Below are 16,297 nucleotides of genomic sequence, written 5' to 3' on the forward strand. Positions count from 1 at the left end.
CACATGCAGACGCCCGCCAGGCCGTCTCCCAGCTGTTTATTTCTTTTTCGGTTATTTTTTTAAATCCCTTCTCGCCAGACAGCGAGATGGGCCATCATGTGATGGGGAATATCTACCCAACCGCCCTGTTCACACCGCCAGAGTGATGCATGAACAACTGGAGAGCGACATGAAGGCGACAGGGTGGGATTCGTCCGATAAGCTTGCGAGGGCATCTCTCCCGCACCCTCGCCGTGTTCACCGGTAGTGACTCCTCGTGTGAGACGGAGTATACAGCCCGTCCAAGAGTCCGTCTGAAACAAGTATATGACTACCAAGCTGCTTTCAACTGGAGATGAGAAAAAAAAAATTTAATGTCCCTGGCCGTAAGATCGTCAAAGTAGCAGGCCAAGTTGTTAGATGTAACAGACACATGTCAGCTATTATAAGTCAGTACGGAGTAGGTATATGAAAGAAGGGTGTCCTGGTGGATTAGCCCCCCCCGTCACAGAGTCGAGAAGCCAGCTGGCAGTCGGCGATGTGCCCGATCCCAGACAGCACTTGCATAAGGTAGCAGTCTATATTCCTTGCTGTAAATCGCCCGAACTCCTCTCGGTTGCTTATGGTGTTTTTGCTCTGCTTTGCTTTTTGGCTCCACGGGAGGTACCGACTCTGCGGACGGAGGGGAGCCCTTGTCAGGCGGTTTTATATATGATCTGCCAGGAATAGATAATAGTTATGTATATGCATGCACAGGGATGCCATCTTCTCCACAGACAACTGTAACATCCCGTCCTATCCAACGGTTTGGCTGGCTCTCTGATGCTTTGTTAGTTAATAAAAACAAAATATAAAAAAGATCGAAGTTATATCCTCACGTGACTTTTCCCTTTGGCTTCAACAACAACAAAGAACCAAGAAGCAACTTAACAAATAAAACATCCAGCATATATAACAGCGTATAACATGCAGAATATATTATAGTCTTCTTCGGTTACACGCTCACAGGTCGATATGCCTCCTCAGGACTTGGCCAGCGGCCCCAAATTCACAGTGTTCATTCGTCTGCCCTTCCCGCGAGGTGATTTTGTTGATCCGCCACCGGTGAGTTTGGCCATCCAAGGTCTATAGATATGGCCGTTGGTGCGAGTTCATGGCGCTAACATGCTGATACAGGTCAACTGGGATGTCCGTAATGATAGGATATTATGGGATGTTTTGTCTGTGGCCCCTAAGGAAGGGGTAGACTGTCAGTTGCTGATGCTATCATAACCCTCTCCCTTCTATCCGAGATATAGAAACTAACACTCATGGATAGGGAAAGCTCTGTATGCAGTACAACTGTATGCTTTATCACGACCATCTCAGCTAACAAGGCTACTTTCCTTAGTGCCGAGGATTTCAATGTTACCCTTCCATTCCTGCTCCAACATGTTGCCTGGCTATACGATCGACGGCTATCCCAGGTGAGGGCGCAGTTTCGGAAAGTCGGGCACCAGAACCCTCTTTCTGGTCAGACAACTTCTGCCGGCGGTGGTACGCCAGGTGGCAGTGTGCCCATGAATAGATCTGGCAGTGATGGTATGGGTAATCAACGAAAAGAGGACGGGCGTGATATTCCGCTAAAACCACCTGTGCTAGGCTCTCGCATACAATCCAGGCTGTTCGCGCTTCAGCGAGATATCTCGGCAACTCGAGCAGACAGCAGTTGTCCCCCAACTCCAAACATCTCTCAGGGTTGGTTTTATACTGGTGTCTTGCAAAGAACGGGACAGACTGATATTAATTATGTTTTGGTTAGCCCCAAATTTTCCCCGGCCCCTTACTACGAAAACCCATGGGGAAGGGGTGGCTACGCTACAGAAACATTCAAGGCCAAGCTCGGGTGAAGTACCCCAGGTAAGAGGAAGAGGAGAGTCGAGAACGAACGCTCTTCCATCTCGACAAGACGAAGAGAGCCCCGGCCCTCTGTCGTCGTCGAGTTCGGGCTCGAGCTCTGATGATGACTCCAACCGGCCGCAATACAGACGCTTTGGGAAATTTTCTACGGTCCAGAAACGTGTGCTACAGAAGAATGACGAGGACGATGAGGATGACTCTCCTGCGTTTCTTCCACTTGAATCTATACATGATGGTGGGAAAGGTGCACCCCTTGGTGACCCCGCTTCAACGTTACGCGAAGCGCCCCATCATGTCAAACATCAGGGCCGTCAATTATCAGGCGGTACTACGCCACCGGCGAAGGCGAGACAGGACTTTCCGGAGTCGTCCACTACCAGTTCCAGTTCCGGTATGGCAACCGGATCACCTGCCAACGGGCCACCGGCTTCCCGCCGCCCTGCCGCCCCTCTCGGGCCCCTGAGCCCACGACGGACTGCAGAGCTAGCTGGACGCAGCCCCTATGGGCGTGGCAGTGAAGGCACCCCTAGTATGGGGAGCAGCTTTAGTGATTTGGATGGTATGCTGTAATAATCGAAGTTGCCTTCGTTTTCCTCACTTTGACCAGTCTAATGCTGACCTTATACCCTTCTTACCTGGTAAATATTAGATGCCAGCGTTTCGCAGTCCGCATTAGAGGAAGCTCTATTGAGCAACATGCAGCGGAGTGGTGTCACGAGTCGGATGAGTACCATCAGCCAAGCCTTACGAAGCAGATATCTTTGATATTTAATCCCGGAAGATTCTTGAAGGTGCAGGTATTGTGTATTCTACCACCGATCTACGTAGCAACATACCGTCATAGTAACTTTGCCCAGCTGCCGGTCATGGCATCGCTTAGGTCTCGATTTGCTGACTCGTGTCACTGCTTTTCCTTAGGACAAACTGTGCTCACTCACCCAAAGCGCTGAATAAGATACACTGTAGAAAATCCACGTCTGCAGAATATCTCCGTATTACACCTTTTCTAAAACCTGATTATAGTCGACTTTCTAGCTTGGCTTCTACCAAAATATACATCCGATTGTTTATTCAAAGGGGTGGCTGGCCAAACTATCTGCACACTGGAGATCTTTTCAACCCCACACACCAAATTGGTATTCACAAAATTCAGATGAATGAAAATGATCAGTTCCATGTCTAAAGCTCTTCCATCCATCTAAAAACTGTTTTAATCACCCTCAAAGCCTTGTCTACGGCGTGTGTAAGTAAGCGTTTGCTTAGTAATGCCCTAACCTCGGCATAAAAACCAAGAAATCCCAAAATAGAAACCCAAACTTCCAACAACCAAAACATCCAAACGGCTGAACGATTTTCGTTGCTGGAGATTGATATACAGTCTTCCTCTCGTTACCGCAGCTGTACGTTCAGTCCTTCGTGGGCGTCCCTTTTCTCCCTGCCATTGCTTCCGTAGCAACAGCATCTTTTGGCTGTTCTTTCGCACTGCCCCGCCAATGATAGGATATACAAAGTAGGATCTGGAACCGCTAAGGATCAATCGCATATTTAAAGAACTCGCCGAAGAAAATACAGACTTCTTCTCTTGAATATATGCTTCACTGCAGAGGGGAATAAAGTGAAGCTATACAGTCTCCATTTCACTCCAACTGAGTTGACACCTTGTCGCCACTTTTCTACTGCATACTATATATCCCGAAGTAAATAATCAGCACAATGCCCGAAGCAGCTCACATAGCTCCGTCGACGCAGGCTCTGACCCCGGAGGAAGCGGAGTCTTACTACTTTAAAATCAATCCACCACCTCCGTCATTAGAAGAACATCATGAGCTGGCAAAGGAGTTCATAGACAGACATGTCCAGACTGGCCGAAGATTGGTTCTCGTCACGTCTGGAGGAACAACAGTACCTCTCGAGACACAGACGGTCAGATTCGTGGATAACTTCTCTGCCGGAACGCGTGGAGCTACATCTGCAGAGTACTTCTTACAAGAGGGATATGCTGTGATCTTCCTGCATCGACAGTTCAGCTTGCTTCCATACTCGAGGCATTTCAGCCATTCGACAAACTGTTTTCTCGACTTCATGGATGAAGGTAGCTCTTCTTTAAACAGCAGTACTAAAAACAATAATGACCATGGCCCTATCGTCGTTCGGTCTGAATATCAAGATGAGATGCGTAAGGTTCTACGCCAGTACCGTTACGCTAAGGATAACAACCTTCTCCTTGTCCTTCCCTTCGTTACGGTTACGGAATACCTATACGAGCTTCGATCTCTGGCCAACCTCATGAAACCACTTGGTCCCAATGCCCTGTTTTACCTTGCGGCAGCTGTTTCCGACTTCTTCATCCCCCGTGATAGGATGGTCGAACACAAGATCCAATCATCTAACGAGCCAGTTGCAGCCAGCAGTAAGGAGAAGAACGATCAAAACAAGTCCGGCTCCAATATCCCTCCTGACTCGATTTATACGGGCTTCAATGATCCCCAGCCTCCAACGCATGGTAAAAAGCTAATTATAGACCTGGACCCTGTTCCGAAATTCTTACATCGACTAGTGGACGGGTGGGCGCCAACTGGCAGCATGGTGGTTAGTTTCAAGCTTGAAACAGACCCCGACCTATTGATTTCGAAGTCTGAACAGGCATTACAACGTTATGCACATAATCTGGTTATTGGAAATCTGCTATCCACCCGGAAATGGGAAGTCGTGTTTGTGAGTCGAGACAAGGCAACTGGGAAATTTGGGCTAGAGTGGGTTCGTGTTCCAAAGCCGAGTACAAGGACTAGAAAGGGGAGTGTTGCGGCCAGTGGAGGCGCTGCTCAACCCCAGCCAGACGTGGAAATTGAGAGTCTGATCATTCCAGAGCTGAAGAAAGCGCATACCGAGATGATCCAGACCTTTAGAAATTCACAAGAAGCAAAGTGAATTTACGGCGGCGACGGGAACTTTATATATGTACCAGATACAAGTGTTTGCTATACTTCAACTGTGTAGTTATACAATTTTCATTCGGGGTTAATGCTTGGATAGCCTTTTATGCTCTTTTCTACTTCTAAACCTGTCCTGTAGTACAAAATGAGTGTGGCTTTAAGCCGTCAACTTAAGAATGATTCCTTACTCGCATCCCCAATTCAGAATTCAATGCAATGGTGGTGCGGATGGATCTTCCATGCACTGATCAACACGCATGATGCGCTTGCCAGACTTCTTGACTAGCTGGAATACGTCCCTGAAGTATGAAATAGTGGTGGGATTCAGGTAATGCATGACGGCAATATCACCCCCTTTCTCAAAGTCTCGCTTGAATGCTTCGAATTGTTTCTCAGGAGTTGGGGAGCCAGCCCATAGCCAATCTTCAATATCCACACTCCAGTTGACAATGTAAGGGTCAGTAACCAAAGCTGCAAGACGTTGTCGAGTTCGGGCACCAACGTTGCCAAAGGGTGGGCGGAAATATCGACCTAGATTGAGAACCATATTAGCATCTGAATAACAGGGGAATAATAACAAGTGATTAGGTACTTTCAACTCCCAGCTTCTCTTTAAATACTTCCATGTTCTTCACGAATTCCCGGTCGATGCCCTCTGTAGTTGGTAATCCTTCCATCCTTAACGCTTGTTAGACGGAGATTCTTCAAAAGTGCTAATCTAGAGAGAGTATCAAACTGGGAAGAACATACATAGGATGCGAAAATGTATGAAGAGCAACCTGGTGCCCACGGCCTAGCATCTCCTTGTAGACGTTTGTAAAGTTGGCAGACTCGTCCAATAGTCCATTGCCGACGGTGAAGAACGTCACGAGGATATCCTCTTCAGCCAATATTTTCATGACTTCTTGAGCATACTGTGGCTGCCCATCATCGATGCCAAATGCAAAGGAGTTTGGCCGTTTGCATTTCAGTACCAGTGTGCCAGTGGGAAGTTTTTGGGGTGTATTCACAGCACCAGGGGGCGCAGAGATAATCTCAACCTTGAACAAGGTCACTTCTTCTCGGGTATAGAAGCCATGGAAACCAATCGAGTTAGCTCTTGTGAAGTCTATATTGAAGTGCGAGAGAGGAACGTATATATCCTCCCCGTTAGCATAGCGAGATGCCTCGACTGAATCCCAAGTTTCGGGATAAGGAGCCCTTTTCTGGTCACACGCTGCATTGTGCTGTGTAAAGCTGATGCTGAACTTATCGGTCCCCTTGAAGACAACATGTAGATACGCATCTTTATATCCGGTCATGTTGTTGCAGCTTATGGAAAGTTGGGTATAGAAGTTCATATCGGCATTCGTGGGTCTAAGGCGAAGAAAGCCTTCGCCATATTCAGCTGGCATTCCTTCGTCTGCTCCATGCCAGATTCCCAGATCGTTTGTTGCAGGGCTGCGAAAAGTATCGATCACTAACGGATCGTATTTTGTGACTGGAGCGGCGAGAGATGTGCCAGCGTTCAGAAGGAGAATGCTAGCGACTACGATCAAGACTATGCGCCGGAATCCGTACGAACGTGACATGTTTGCCGTCTTAATGATGCACTTGAAGATCTATCAAATAGATATAGAGTGAATATAGCCTTGACACTGGGGGTATTTGATGTTTGATGCTCCATAAAAGCGATGAATATTCCGTGAAGTGCTCAAGTGTTTGTTTCTCAACAAACGAGCAAGAAGACTCCGCAAGGCGGAAAGAGCTGATGAGATGTGAAATGCTGATAGAAAGCATTATAGGAAGATTTTTCCATTATAAAGATGAGAGTGCGGTTAGAAGGTAGAACAATATTCATGTTGTGGTGTTGGAGATGAGATGATGTTGGATGGTTTCAAGTCCTAAACCATTTCTTTAGCTATAACAACTTGCTCCGTGATATATTTACTCTTAGAATTCAGGCCATAAGATTATAGAGATGAGTATGGATTGGATACCAGAACTAAACTACCTAACTAGCAACCTATATTAGGCAATTGAATCTCTATCTTTTTTTAATAAGATAATGACATATTTTTTGTTGAGTTGGGCCATGGATACCGCCCCGCCAGCAGCTTGGTCTTGTTGCTCCCTATACCTAGACTGATGTATTTTGTGATAGGGAGCAACGGGCTTAGAAGCAGAGGAAGCAACTGAGAGCGGGTAGGGCGGTATCCATGGCATGATATTGTAAGATAAAGAAAGGAAGAAGGTTTTTTTTTTGATATTTTTTCCTTTTGATTGACTTTCGCAATTTTCGAGACTTATTTGGTCTTGCATCTGAGATGGAGTAAGTTGATGGGTAAAATCTGGAATCGTGATGCAGAAGGAGTAGTATCACTACTAAGGTGTATCGGCATCATGGATCGAATTTACCAGTTCCCATCGGCAGGACCAGACCAGGCGCCTTGGGTATCGGTGTTGACAGCTGGGGCCTCTGCGAAGCCGGCAGCAGCTGCAGGGGGAGGCGGAGCTCCCCAGACGTCGTCGGCACCGGCGTTGTCGCCGTCACCACCCTCCTCGTCAGTGTCATCGTCAAAGTTGAGAACACCATCTGGAGGAGCCTCGCCCTGCAGGAAGTCAGGAATGACTTGTTTGGATTCAATGAGGATCTTGACCAGGTCGCCGGCGATGTCGGAGTTCTTGTCGTTGTAGAACGAGGTGGCTAGACCTGGGTTACCAATACGTGCGGTACGGCCTACAGAGAAATATTAGAGACTTATCCAGGCTTCGTGTGATATCTGATAGCAGCTTACCAATGCGATGGATGTACTCGTCAATACCGCCGTGATTAATAGAAGGCAAGTCGTAGTTGACAACGTGCATGACATTCTTGATATCGAGACCACGAGCTGAGATGGCAGTGGCAATCAAGATGGGAGACTTTGCGGTCTTGAACGCACGGCTATATATGGCGATATCAGTATAGCTGCATACAAGTAAGGGGCTGTGAAAGACTAACATGGCATCTTCACGTTCACGCTGGGTGCGGTCCGAGTGGATGGAAGTACTCGGCAATCCCATATTGAACAAGAAATCATCGATGAAATCGGCCTGAGTCTTGTTGTTGACAAAGACGATGGTACGGGATGGAGGCATTGCCATCAGAAGATCGTAGAGACATCTCTTCTTCATGCTTTCCTCGGCCCAGACGAACTACGGTCTATCAGCAACGATATGAAGTACAGTATCTAGGGGTATAGCATACCTGCTGGGTGACGTTCAAATGGGTACTACCAACACGGCCGATGCGGATTCTAACATAGTCGTTGGCAAGGTACTTAAGAGCAACCTGACGACAGCCCTTGTTGAACGTAGCAGAGAACATCATGTAACGATGGTCAGCATCCTCATTGATGTCTGTCGATGTATTAGTAGAATACATGTGGAGGGTATGACTATATCCGTACCTCCTCCAACGAGGATCTTAGTAAACTCTGCCTCCCAATCGGCCTTGAGAAGCTCATCAGCCTCATCGATGATGGTGTAACGGACACGACAGAGAGAGAGGACATTGGGTTTCTCCATAAAGTCGATAAGGCGACCGGGAGTAGCAATAAGGATGTCACAACCCTTCTGGAGCTCAGTGCGCTGGTCACGGGTTGGTCCGCCTCCGTAAATAACACATGGACGCAGCATAGAGCGGTAGCAAAGACGACGTGCCTCATCAAAGATCTGAGTGGCTAACTCGCGAGTTGGAACGACTACGAGAACAAGAGGTTCAGCGCGAACGGCATCCAAGCTTTCATTGAAGCCATTCCCCAGGTCAGGGCGGGGGGTAGCGAGTTTCTTTGCTTTACCCATCAGCCTAGACAAGACTGGGATCAAGAAGGCAGCAGTTTTTCCAGATCCTAGAAGGCCAGTTAATGCTATCCCTCAAAGGATGTGTAAAGAGAGTAAGTTATACCGGTTTGCGCGACTGCAATCAAGTCATGGCCAGTCATGACGGCGGGGATACAGTAAGCCTGAACAGGAGTCGGAACGACGTATCCGCAGAGCTTGATGTTGTTCAACATGATAGGATGCAAGCCAGCTTCATCGAACTATACACAAGTTAGAATGGATCCTCCTGCACTTCACGTAGACGACCATACACTCTTGATAGGGTCTGGACGCTCTGTCGTCTCCGCAGTAACTTTGATTTGGCGAAGACTGCCGTGTTATATGGTCAGTAACAGAGAAATACACGTAAATGCACAAGTTCGACATGAGCGACATACTTCTCTAGGAGTTTTCCAACGCGAGGAATGTACTCGTCCTTGAAGAGCATCTGCTCCAGCTCCTCGTTTGGAGGGCCAACGTCACCGTATTCTTCTTTCCACTCGTACTTGGCCGAGTTAGAGGCCCAAGGCAGCGCATCTGCAACCATGTCCTTGTTGAGGGCGTTGTAGGCCTCGTAGTTGTAGCGCTGAGGCACGACCCAGCCCTTCTCACGCGCCATCGCAGCAGACTCTTCGCCTCCAGGCAGAGCAGCGGCCAGAGCAGCCATCTCGTCGAGAGGCTCCCGAGGAGGCGCGACGACTACCTCGGCGCTGGTAACAGACATGATGAAGCCTGCTACGTAGTTTGATCCTGTTGAAGAAGTCAACGAGTCAGCCTTCGAGGACGCGTCAAGCTGTCGAGGAGAGAGAGACAATACTTCAAGATGCCTCAAGGCCAGCAGATGTAGGATGAAGAGGTCCCAGTCTAAAGCACTGGAAGATTGATAGAAGATGAAGTTGGAAAACAAGAAGTTCAGCACAGCAAAATAACAACAACAACAACAACAACAACAACAAGAAGAAGAAGAAGAAGAAGAAGAAGAGAAGAAATTCTCCTTTTATGTCCACGCCGAGAGAGAGAAAACTCTTCACTTGGAAGATCACAGAGTGTGTCCTGCTTGTGTCTCTGGCAAGTTTATATGTGCGGGCGTTGAGGAAGGCCAGAAGCAGACGGAAGAGAAGATGTCAGTATAAGATGGAAGAACTTGATAACTTCTTCATACCATTCAACATCCAGCGTCCTCTAAGATGCTATGCAGAAAGAAGACAAGAACTAGGCTAGTTATCAGGTATACTGGTATCTTCTGCTGGTTGCATGGATCATGGATAGCTACAGCTAGGCCTTGCGGATGTACAAAGAGGAATATTGACCATAGAAACAAACAGAGACTGGCCCATGAACACTGCATCCAGGACGGAATACTGCATCCTACTAACCAAAGGCGCTTCCGGGTATAAAATGGCCATCTTTGAGCTGCTCCATGGGAGCTTCGATGCATGATTATATCTAGCCGTAGCTAGTATAGGTGATGTCTTGAAGCTACAGCTGGGTGTTAACTCGGATGACAATATATCAACCAACATATCCGCGTCATCATACCCCATGGATATCCAAAAAGAATACCCAGAATATCAATATGAATCCCTTCAAAAACTGACAAAAAGTCGACTTGGAAAGCTGAAAAAGTTCGATGTTGATTTCTTGTATTTATAGATGTATTTATATAACCAATAAATACGGTTTAGCTTCTTATTATTGGTTTAAATTGGTAATCTTGGTATTATGATGTAATAACCTGTATAATAAATTAATAAGCAGCACTTTTCCTAATAAGGAAATAAACCTGCTTAGTCACTGTATTTACTCACGAGACATGGATAAAACGACAGATAAATCACATGACTATATTGCTTACTCATAGCCAATCAGAGTCCGTCTGGCTGCCCCTTAATTACTACAAGGTGAGTCTTTCTCTTCGTCCAAATCCATTGTCCATGGAATGCATCAAATTGATATATTGATATGTATTTAGACACCAGCTCATCGTCTATAAGAAATATACACATAATCTATAAGAGCCGTGGGAAGCTCCGTACTTTGATGCAAGTCAAGCTTACTCTTCTTCCTCCATATCATCGCCATCCACATTCTCTTCCTCGTTGTCCTCCTTATTTTGGTTCACCTTTACTCTCCTGTTCGTCCTTTTCTCCATCTTCCTTGCCGTCATCACCCTGCTTGTCCTTGTCTTGGCTCTCTTTATCACCTGTAGCTTTTTTATCACCAATTTCGTCGGCCTTCTCCCCCTTTCCTTTGTCGTCCTTCGGCCCGTTCCCGATTTTCTGGTCGTCCTTTGGCCCAACAATGTTTTTACCCACCTTATCCTTCTCGCTCTGCTTGCTCTTCTGCTCCTCCTGGGCATCTGCTTCCGTTGCACTGACCTTGTCTCCATGCTTCCCTTTATCGCTCTGGACAGGGTTTCCTACCATGACAAACTGCCCCATACTTGGTACCCCGTCCACGACAACGTAAACTACGTAAGCCCCAGGAGGCGCAACGTTAGAGTCTGGAGGCATGGTAACATCAATAACTTGATCAATTTCACCCGCCTTCCAGCCTTTGTAGTCTAGGTAAAGCATTCGATGGCCCATGTGCAACGAGTGCGTGACGAAACCACCTTGGTAGAGAACGATGTGGAGATCGATGGCCTCCTTGTGAACGCTGAATTTGATCGTAAAGATTCCACCGTTCGACACCAGGTGCCTGGAAGAGAGGATTACGTCAAAAGGCCGCTGGGTCGCTTTATTGCCGCTGAGGTAGTGAGGGGTATAGATCTCAACTCGGAACTCAGTCACGTATGCGGTTTTAGGATCCTTTAGGTTCGGAACAAGGACCGGCTGCTCCACCGGATTTGAGCCTGCCACCATTACTGTTCCATCCAGCAGGAGGAGAGCGACTGAGTGGTACATGCGAGCAATACTACTCGATCCACCAACAGCCCAGCGCTCAACGTGGGAAGCGTGCGGGTTGTATATCCAGGGATCGTATACTGGGTCCTTTGCGATGCCAAACCCTTGCGCACCACGGTTGCATCCGTTCAACCAGACAATTGTACCGTCTGGCAGTAGAGTACCCTCTACCATGACTCTCCCGCTTGGCATAGACTCTACCTCTGGGCAAGCTCTGCACCCGAACCAACCTGAGGAGGCTGTATCTCATCCTCTGGACGATGACTGCTCTCGCATTGTCCATATCGAGAGCACCGCTGGCCTCGCAGACATCCTTGGAACGCTGGGAGAATGGGGTCGCAGGAGAGCGGCGCATGCTTGAAGACGATGTGCGCCTCTGCCGTGCAGACAAGCAGAGCCAGGAGGAATCTTCTCATCATGGTATGGTATCTCCCTTGTACTATGATGGTCTTGAAGCGAGTTGTCGTCTTCAAGACGGTCTTCATCGCGGCCACAGGATGTCAACAGCTCCAACACCACCGCCGTGGCAGGCACTTTCTCTCACCGAGAAAGCGAGACGTGCCTTGGGGAAGCATCCATCCGTCGTAGCATCCATCATCCCGTCTTCTATCTCGCCGTGCCTTGCATCTTGCATCTTGTACCAGCGTAGTTGTCGTAGTTCGATGTTTGTGACTCCAACGGATCCGCCGTCGTTCCTCGGCGCAAAACCACCGACCAGAAGGAGAAGTACGGCGTAAGCGTGGGCACGCAAGCCTCGGGATCCTCTTCCAAGGCTAACAGGAGAGAAAGAATAAAAGGGAGCCTCAGCTTCAACGGCCAAATGCCCATCCACCGTCTCTCTCCCCCTTAAAACATCATGTCTGCCGCGCCAGGATCCGGTGCGGGTGTGGAGTCGCATGCGTCGCGGCGCCGGCGAGCGCAGACGGAGAACGATGTCTCTGTCGAGCGCCTGCGCGAGACCATCTCGAACCCGGGATCGGTCAAGATCAATGTCAAGGGCGCCTTCATCCTGGACGAGCGGGCCGCTCACCGGCGCGACGACGCTGACGGCGTGCACTACGAGCACAAGGATATTCGCCTCCCTCACCACACTGATGTCGTGAGCCATGTCGCCGTCGACGTGAGTCTTCTGCTGCTGCTGCTGCTACATTGAACACGGCTAACTCACTGGATAGATTGGCGGAACGCTGGCGAAGCTCGTCTATTTCTCTCCCGAGATAAACCAGTCCGGCAGCGGTGGTCGACTCAACTTTATAAATTTCGAGACAAGCAGGATAGACCTGTGTATCGACTTCCTGAAGAAGCTGAAGGAGAATCATATGAAGAGGAATGGCTCGGTTCCGTACGAGCTCTGCGTCATGGCTACTGGTGGAGGCGCATACAAGTTCTACGACATGCTCAAGGACGCCCTTGGAGTCAACGTGCTGAGGGAGGATGAGATGGAGTGCCTGATCATCGGTACGTTACCCTAGGCTAAAAGGCAGAGAGACGAAGGCTAACGGGGGCAGGACTGGACTTTTTTATTACGGAGATACCAAATGAAGTCTTTACCTACAGCGAGACCACGCCGATGCAGTTTGCGGAGGCGAGGGCGGACGTGTACCCTTACCTGCTGGTGAATATCGGCTCTGGCGTCTCCATGGTCAAGGTGTCTGGCCCCCGACAGTTCGAGCGAGTGGGCGGCACATCTCTCGGTGGAGGGACGTTCTGGGGTCTGATGGCTCTCCTGACCGGTGCCCGCACCTTCGATGAGATGCTAGCCATGGCGGAGCGTGGAGATAACAGTGGAGTCGACATGCTCGTAGGTGACATCTATGGCACAGACTACGGCAAGATAGGCCTGAAGAGCACCGCTATCGCCAGCACTTTTGGAAAAGTCCTCAAGCTGAAGAGGCTCGAGGAACGGAATGCTGAGAACAGTGGAAGTGAGTCGCCGCCTTCCGAGCAGGACATCTCTCATTTCTCCTACGAAGACATGAGCCAGAGCCTTTTATTCGCTATAAGGTATGTATCTCTTTGGCGCTCTCTTCTTAACCAACGGCTAACGGCAGTAGTAACAACATCGGCCAAATCGCCTATCTGCAATCTGAGAAACATAAGATCAAGCACATATATTTTGGAGGCTCGTTCATCCGGGGCCATAGACAGACCATGAACACCCTCTCCTACGCTATTAGATTTTGGTCCAAGGGAGAGAAGCAGGCGTATTTCCTGCGCCATGAAGGCTATCTTGGAGCAGTTGGGGCGTTCCTCAAGCGACAGCCGCAGCATTGGGGTCGGAGGAACAGTGTCGAGAATGCTACGGCAGCCTACTTTGCCCACAGAGAAGGATTATCAAGATAGACAACACCGTCGTATTCCCCCTTGCTCCTCGGTTTGGGTCGACGTTATCTATACCCAGTATACAGGTTTAGCCCAGTTAGGCTCTATAGAGATATACGTCACATGTATAACTATATCTACTTCGTCTCCATGTCCTCCATCGCCCAGTATCCATGCTATATTATATCTTTCCATCTGTAATATCGAAGAGTAAGAATAGGAGATTTTATATCACGTGACACAGATGACGTTCGCCCCAATCGGGAAATTTATCGAAGACTTCATAGCCGCAGATTTGAATATCAAGCAGTGAAGAAAAAGAACAACAGCTGAAGGCCTCGACTCGCGAGAGAGAGAGAGAGAGCCACGCCATGGTTAGACGGTGACGAAGTAGCAATCTTTCCCTCCAGGCCTGTCATGGCTAGCAGCCACTTATCTCCCCCATCCTCTCCTGTCGAGCCGCAATCAAAACCGGCGTCGCAACCGCCGAACTCACCACCAACCCTCGCTGCGCCAATCCCACCTCCAGTCCCCGTTGAAACACATCCTAATCGCGCTGGGCTCAAGTCCCGACCTGTATGCTACCTTTCTCCTGATCCAAGCCGACTTGCGCCTGAAGACGCCTATTTCACTTCGCCTCCTAGACTCCGGCCGGGTAACGTTGGTGGCACAAGGAGAGATGGCGATAATACCACGAATGATACTGCGCGGCTGCTTAATCGGAGTGTTGCGACTCCAGCAGCGTTAGCGGCGCTGAGGATTCCTCCTGCTGTACCTGGATTGGAATCTAAGCCTGCGAAGGATCGGCGGAGAGACCGAAGTAGGAGGAAGAGAAAGGGACAGTGGAAGAAGCTTCTATGGGTTAAGCAGTCTTGTATGATGCGTGATATCTTTGGACTATGGGATATAGCACCACAGATTATACTGACGATTACCTTGGGTAGATCCTGATAATTATACCGACACGGAGACCTTTCTCGACCATCTGCAGCGAAACCCTCGACTTCAGCCATACGACTTTTGGCCGCTGGTGGCCGATTTCACCGTTATTGTACAGCATGTCTGCTCAGTTATCATATTCGTTTGCTGTTTTACAGTCATATTCCAGGAACGTGTCAGCCCCATAACCGTTGTCAGCTGCGGAAGCATCTGTACCATTCTCGGCTGGGTAGTCTGGGACTACTGGGTTGCGAAGGATGGGATGGAAGCCGCAGTGGCCATGGAAGCTACGAAACTACTCAAGCTGAGCAAGCAGTCTAGCGCAACTACTCGTAACCACTCTACCTCCAGCTGCAGCAACTCAGAGAGCTTGGACGGCAAGGAAAATGATGTGAACAACGGTCTCGGATTGTCCCTGGATACGTCTAGTGTCAGCAGCTTGCCCAGCAGGGAAAGCTCGGACTCTGGTTCGGGAACCCGCTCCCACTCCATCAGCACGTCTGCGACGTCCATACATTCCGAGCAATCCGCCCATCTGTCGCTCTCTCCAGTATCGATGAACGCATCCGACTGTCCGCTTGGGGTCAAGTCTAACGCCGCTTCCTACACCAAATCGTCTGGCGTAGCTACTCCACTATCTCCGCTACCAACAGCGGCATTCATAGCATCGCGACACCGCCAGATGTTTACCACCGCCAAGTCTGCACTCTTAATATTCTGCACCCTCCGCGGCCTTAGCCCGATCCTCAAATCACTTACCAAATCAACAACCAGCGACTCGATCTGGGCCATGAGCTGCTGGCTAATGGCCATCAACATCTTCTTCTTCGATTACGGATCCGGCGAGAAAAACATTCCAGTTGGCGGAGCTGCTACCACCAATTTCCCTGCCTCGCTTTCCACTAATGCGGCACTCATGGCCTCTACTGTGCTCGCCTCGCGCCTAAAATCCACCTCGCATGTCTTCAGCCTTACCCTCTTTTCAATCGAAGTCTTTGGCCTCTTCCCGGTCTTTCGTCGCCATTTACGATCTTACTCGTGGCGCGGCCATGTATCTCTCACTGTCGCTTTGGTTCTTTCTGCCAGCGCATCTGTAGGCATAACGCTCCGGGGTGGCCTCTCCGGTGCCATAATAGGTATCCTCATCGGCAGCCCGTCAACAGCATTGATAATGGGCTGCTGCAGCTGGTGGCTCATCAGCTTACAGCGGTATAAGAATGTTGTCATCGGGCCTTGGGATCCTGCAAAGCCAATCATACGACGCCATTGGGACTGAAAAGTCTGATGTTTCCCCCCATTTTCACACCTTGAATGTGAACGAGCAAAACGAATACCTTTATAGATCTCTTGCTGTCTTTTTTCCCCTGTCGTTTGATGTCTTCATGACCTGTGGCTTCTCGTTCAGCGTTTATCAAGGCGTTTCATTGGTCTGAGCCAGGAGGGACGTCGTGGTGCATTTCCTCTGGATGTTTTCTG

General features: G+C 49.1%; 7 protein-coding genes across 7 annotated transcripts; 4 read left to right on the forward strand and 3 right to left on the reverse strand.

Moving 5' to 3' along the window:
- Positions 1-993: 993 nt before the first annotated feature.
- MCYG_08003 (Atg29p) lies at positions 994-2,643 on the forward strand (the record flags this gene model as incomplete). Its single annotated transcript, XM_002842874.1, has 5 exons — positions 994-1,083; positions 1,156-1,228; positions 1,348-1,716; positions 1,781-2,437; positions 2,528-2,643. 5 exons carry the CDS (start codon positions 994-996, stop codon positions 2,641-2,643), a joined length of 1,305 nt encoding a protein of 434 aa, XP_002842920.1.
- Positions 2,644-3,591: 948 nt separating this feature from the next.
- Positions 3,592-4,806, forward strand: MCYG_08004 (phosphopantothenate-cysteine ligase; the record flags this gene model as incomplete). The annotated part of the gene is made up of 1 exon (XM_002842875.1): positions 3,592-4,806. The coding sequence occupies one exon, from the start codon at positions 3,592-3,594 to the stop codon at positions 4,804-4,806; it is 1,215 nt and encodes a 404-aa protein (XP_002842921.1).
- A 213-nt stretch (positions 4,807-5,019) lies between these two features.
- MCYG_08005 (conserved hypothetical protein) lies at positions 5,020-6,382 on the reverse strand (the record flags this gene model as incomplete). The annotated part of the gene is made up of 3 exons (XM_002842876.1): positions 5,020-5,366; positions 5,432-5,529; positions 5,562-6,382. 3 exons carry the CDS (start codon positions 6,380-6,382, stop codon positions 5,020-5,022), a joined length of 1,266 nt encoding a protein of 421 aa, XP_002842922.1.
- An 822-nt stretch (positions 6,383-7,204) lies between these two features.
- MCYG_08006 (DEAD-box protein 3) lies at positions 7,205-9,378 on the reverse strand (the record flags this gene model as incomplete). The annotated part of the gene is made up of 6 exons (XM_002842877.1): positions 7,205-7,530; positions 7,589-7,737; positions 7,864-7,988; positions 8,041-8,192; positions 8,243-8,640; positions 9,053-9,378. The coding sequence occupies 6 exons, from the start codon at positions 9,376-9,378 to the stop codon at positions 7,205-7,207; spliced, it is 1,476 nt and encodes a 491-aa protein (XP_002842923.1).
- A 1,384-nt stretch (positions 9,379-10,762) lies between these two features.
- On the reverse strand, positions 10,763-12,045 carry MCYG_08007 (glyoxal oxidase; the record flags this gene model as incomplete). Its single annotated transcript, XM_002842878.1, has 2 exons — positions 10,763-11,755; positions 11,791-12,045. The coding sequence occupies 2 exons, from the start codon at positions 12,043-12,045 to the stop codon at positions 10,763-10,765; spliced, it is 1,248 nt and encodes a 415-aa protein (XP_002842924.1).
- Positions 12,046-12,416: 371 nt separating this feature from the next.
- MCYG_08008 (pantothenate kinase) lies at positions 12,417-13,903 on the forward strand (the record flags this gene model as incomplete). Its single annotated transcript, XM_002842879.1, has 4 exons — positions 12,417-12,680; positions 12,736-13,018; positions 13,069-13,564; positions 13,612-13,903. The coding sequence occupies 4 exons, from the start codon at positions 12,417-12,419 to the stop codon at positions 13,901-13,903; spliced, it is 1,335 nt and encodes a 444-aa protein (XP_002842925.1).
- A 1,180-nt stretch (positions 13,904-15,083) lies between these two features.
- Positions 15,084-16,097, forward strand: MCYG_08009 (phosphatidylinositol:UDP-GlcNAc transferase PIG-C; the record flags this gene model as incomplete). The annotated part of the gene is made up of 1 exon (XM_002842880.1): positions 15,084-16,097. The coding sequence occupies one exon, from the start codon at positions 15,084-15,086 to the stop codon at positions 16,095-16,097; it is 1,014 nt and encodes a 337-aa protein (XP_002842926.1).
- Between the last annotated feature and the right edge of the window lie 200 nt (positions 16,098-16,297).

The sequence above is a fragment of the Microsporum canis genome, genomic scaffold (genome assembly GCF_000151145.1).
Source record: "Microsporum canis CBS 113480 supercont1.8 genomic scaffold, whole genome shotgun sequence".
Taxonomy (NCBI): domain Eukaryota; kingdom Fungi; phylum Ascomycota; class Eurotiomycetes; order Onygenales; family Arthrodermataceae; genus Microsporum; species Microsporum canis.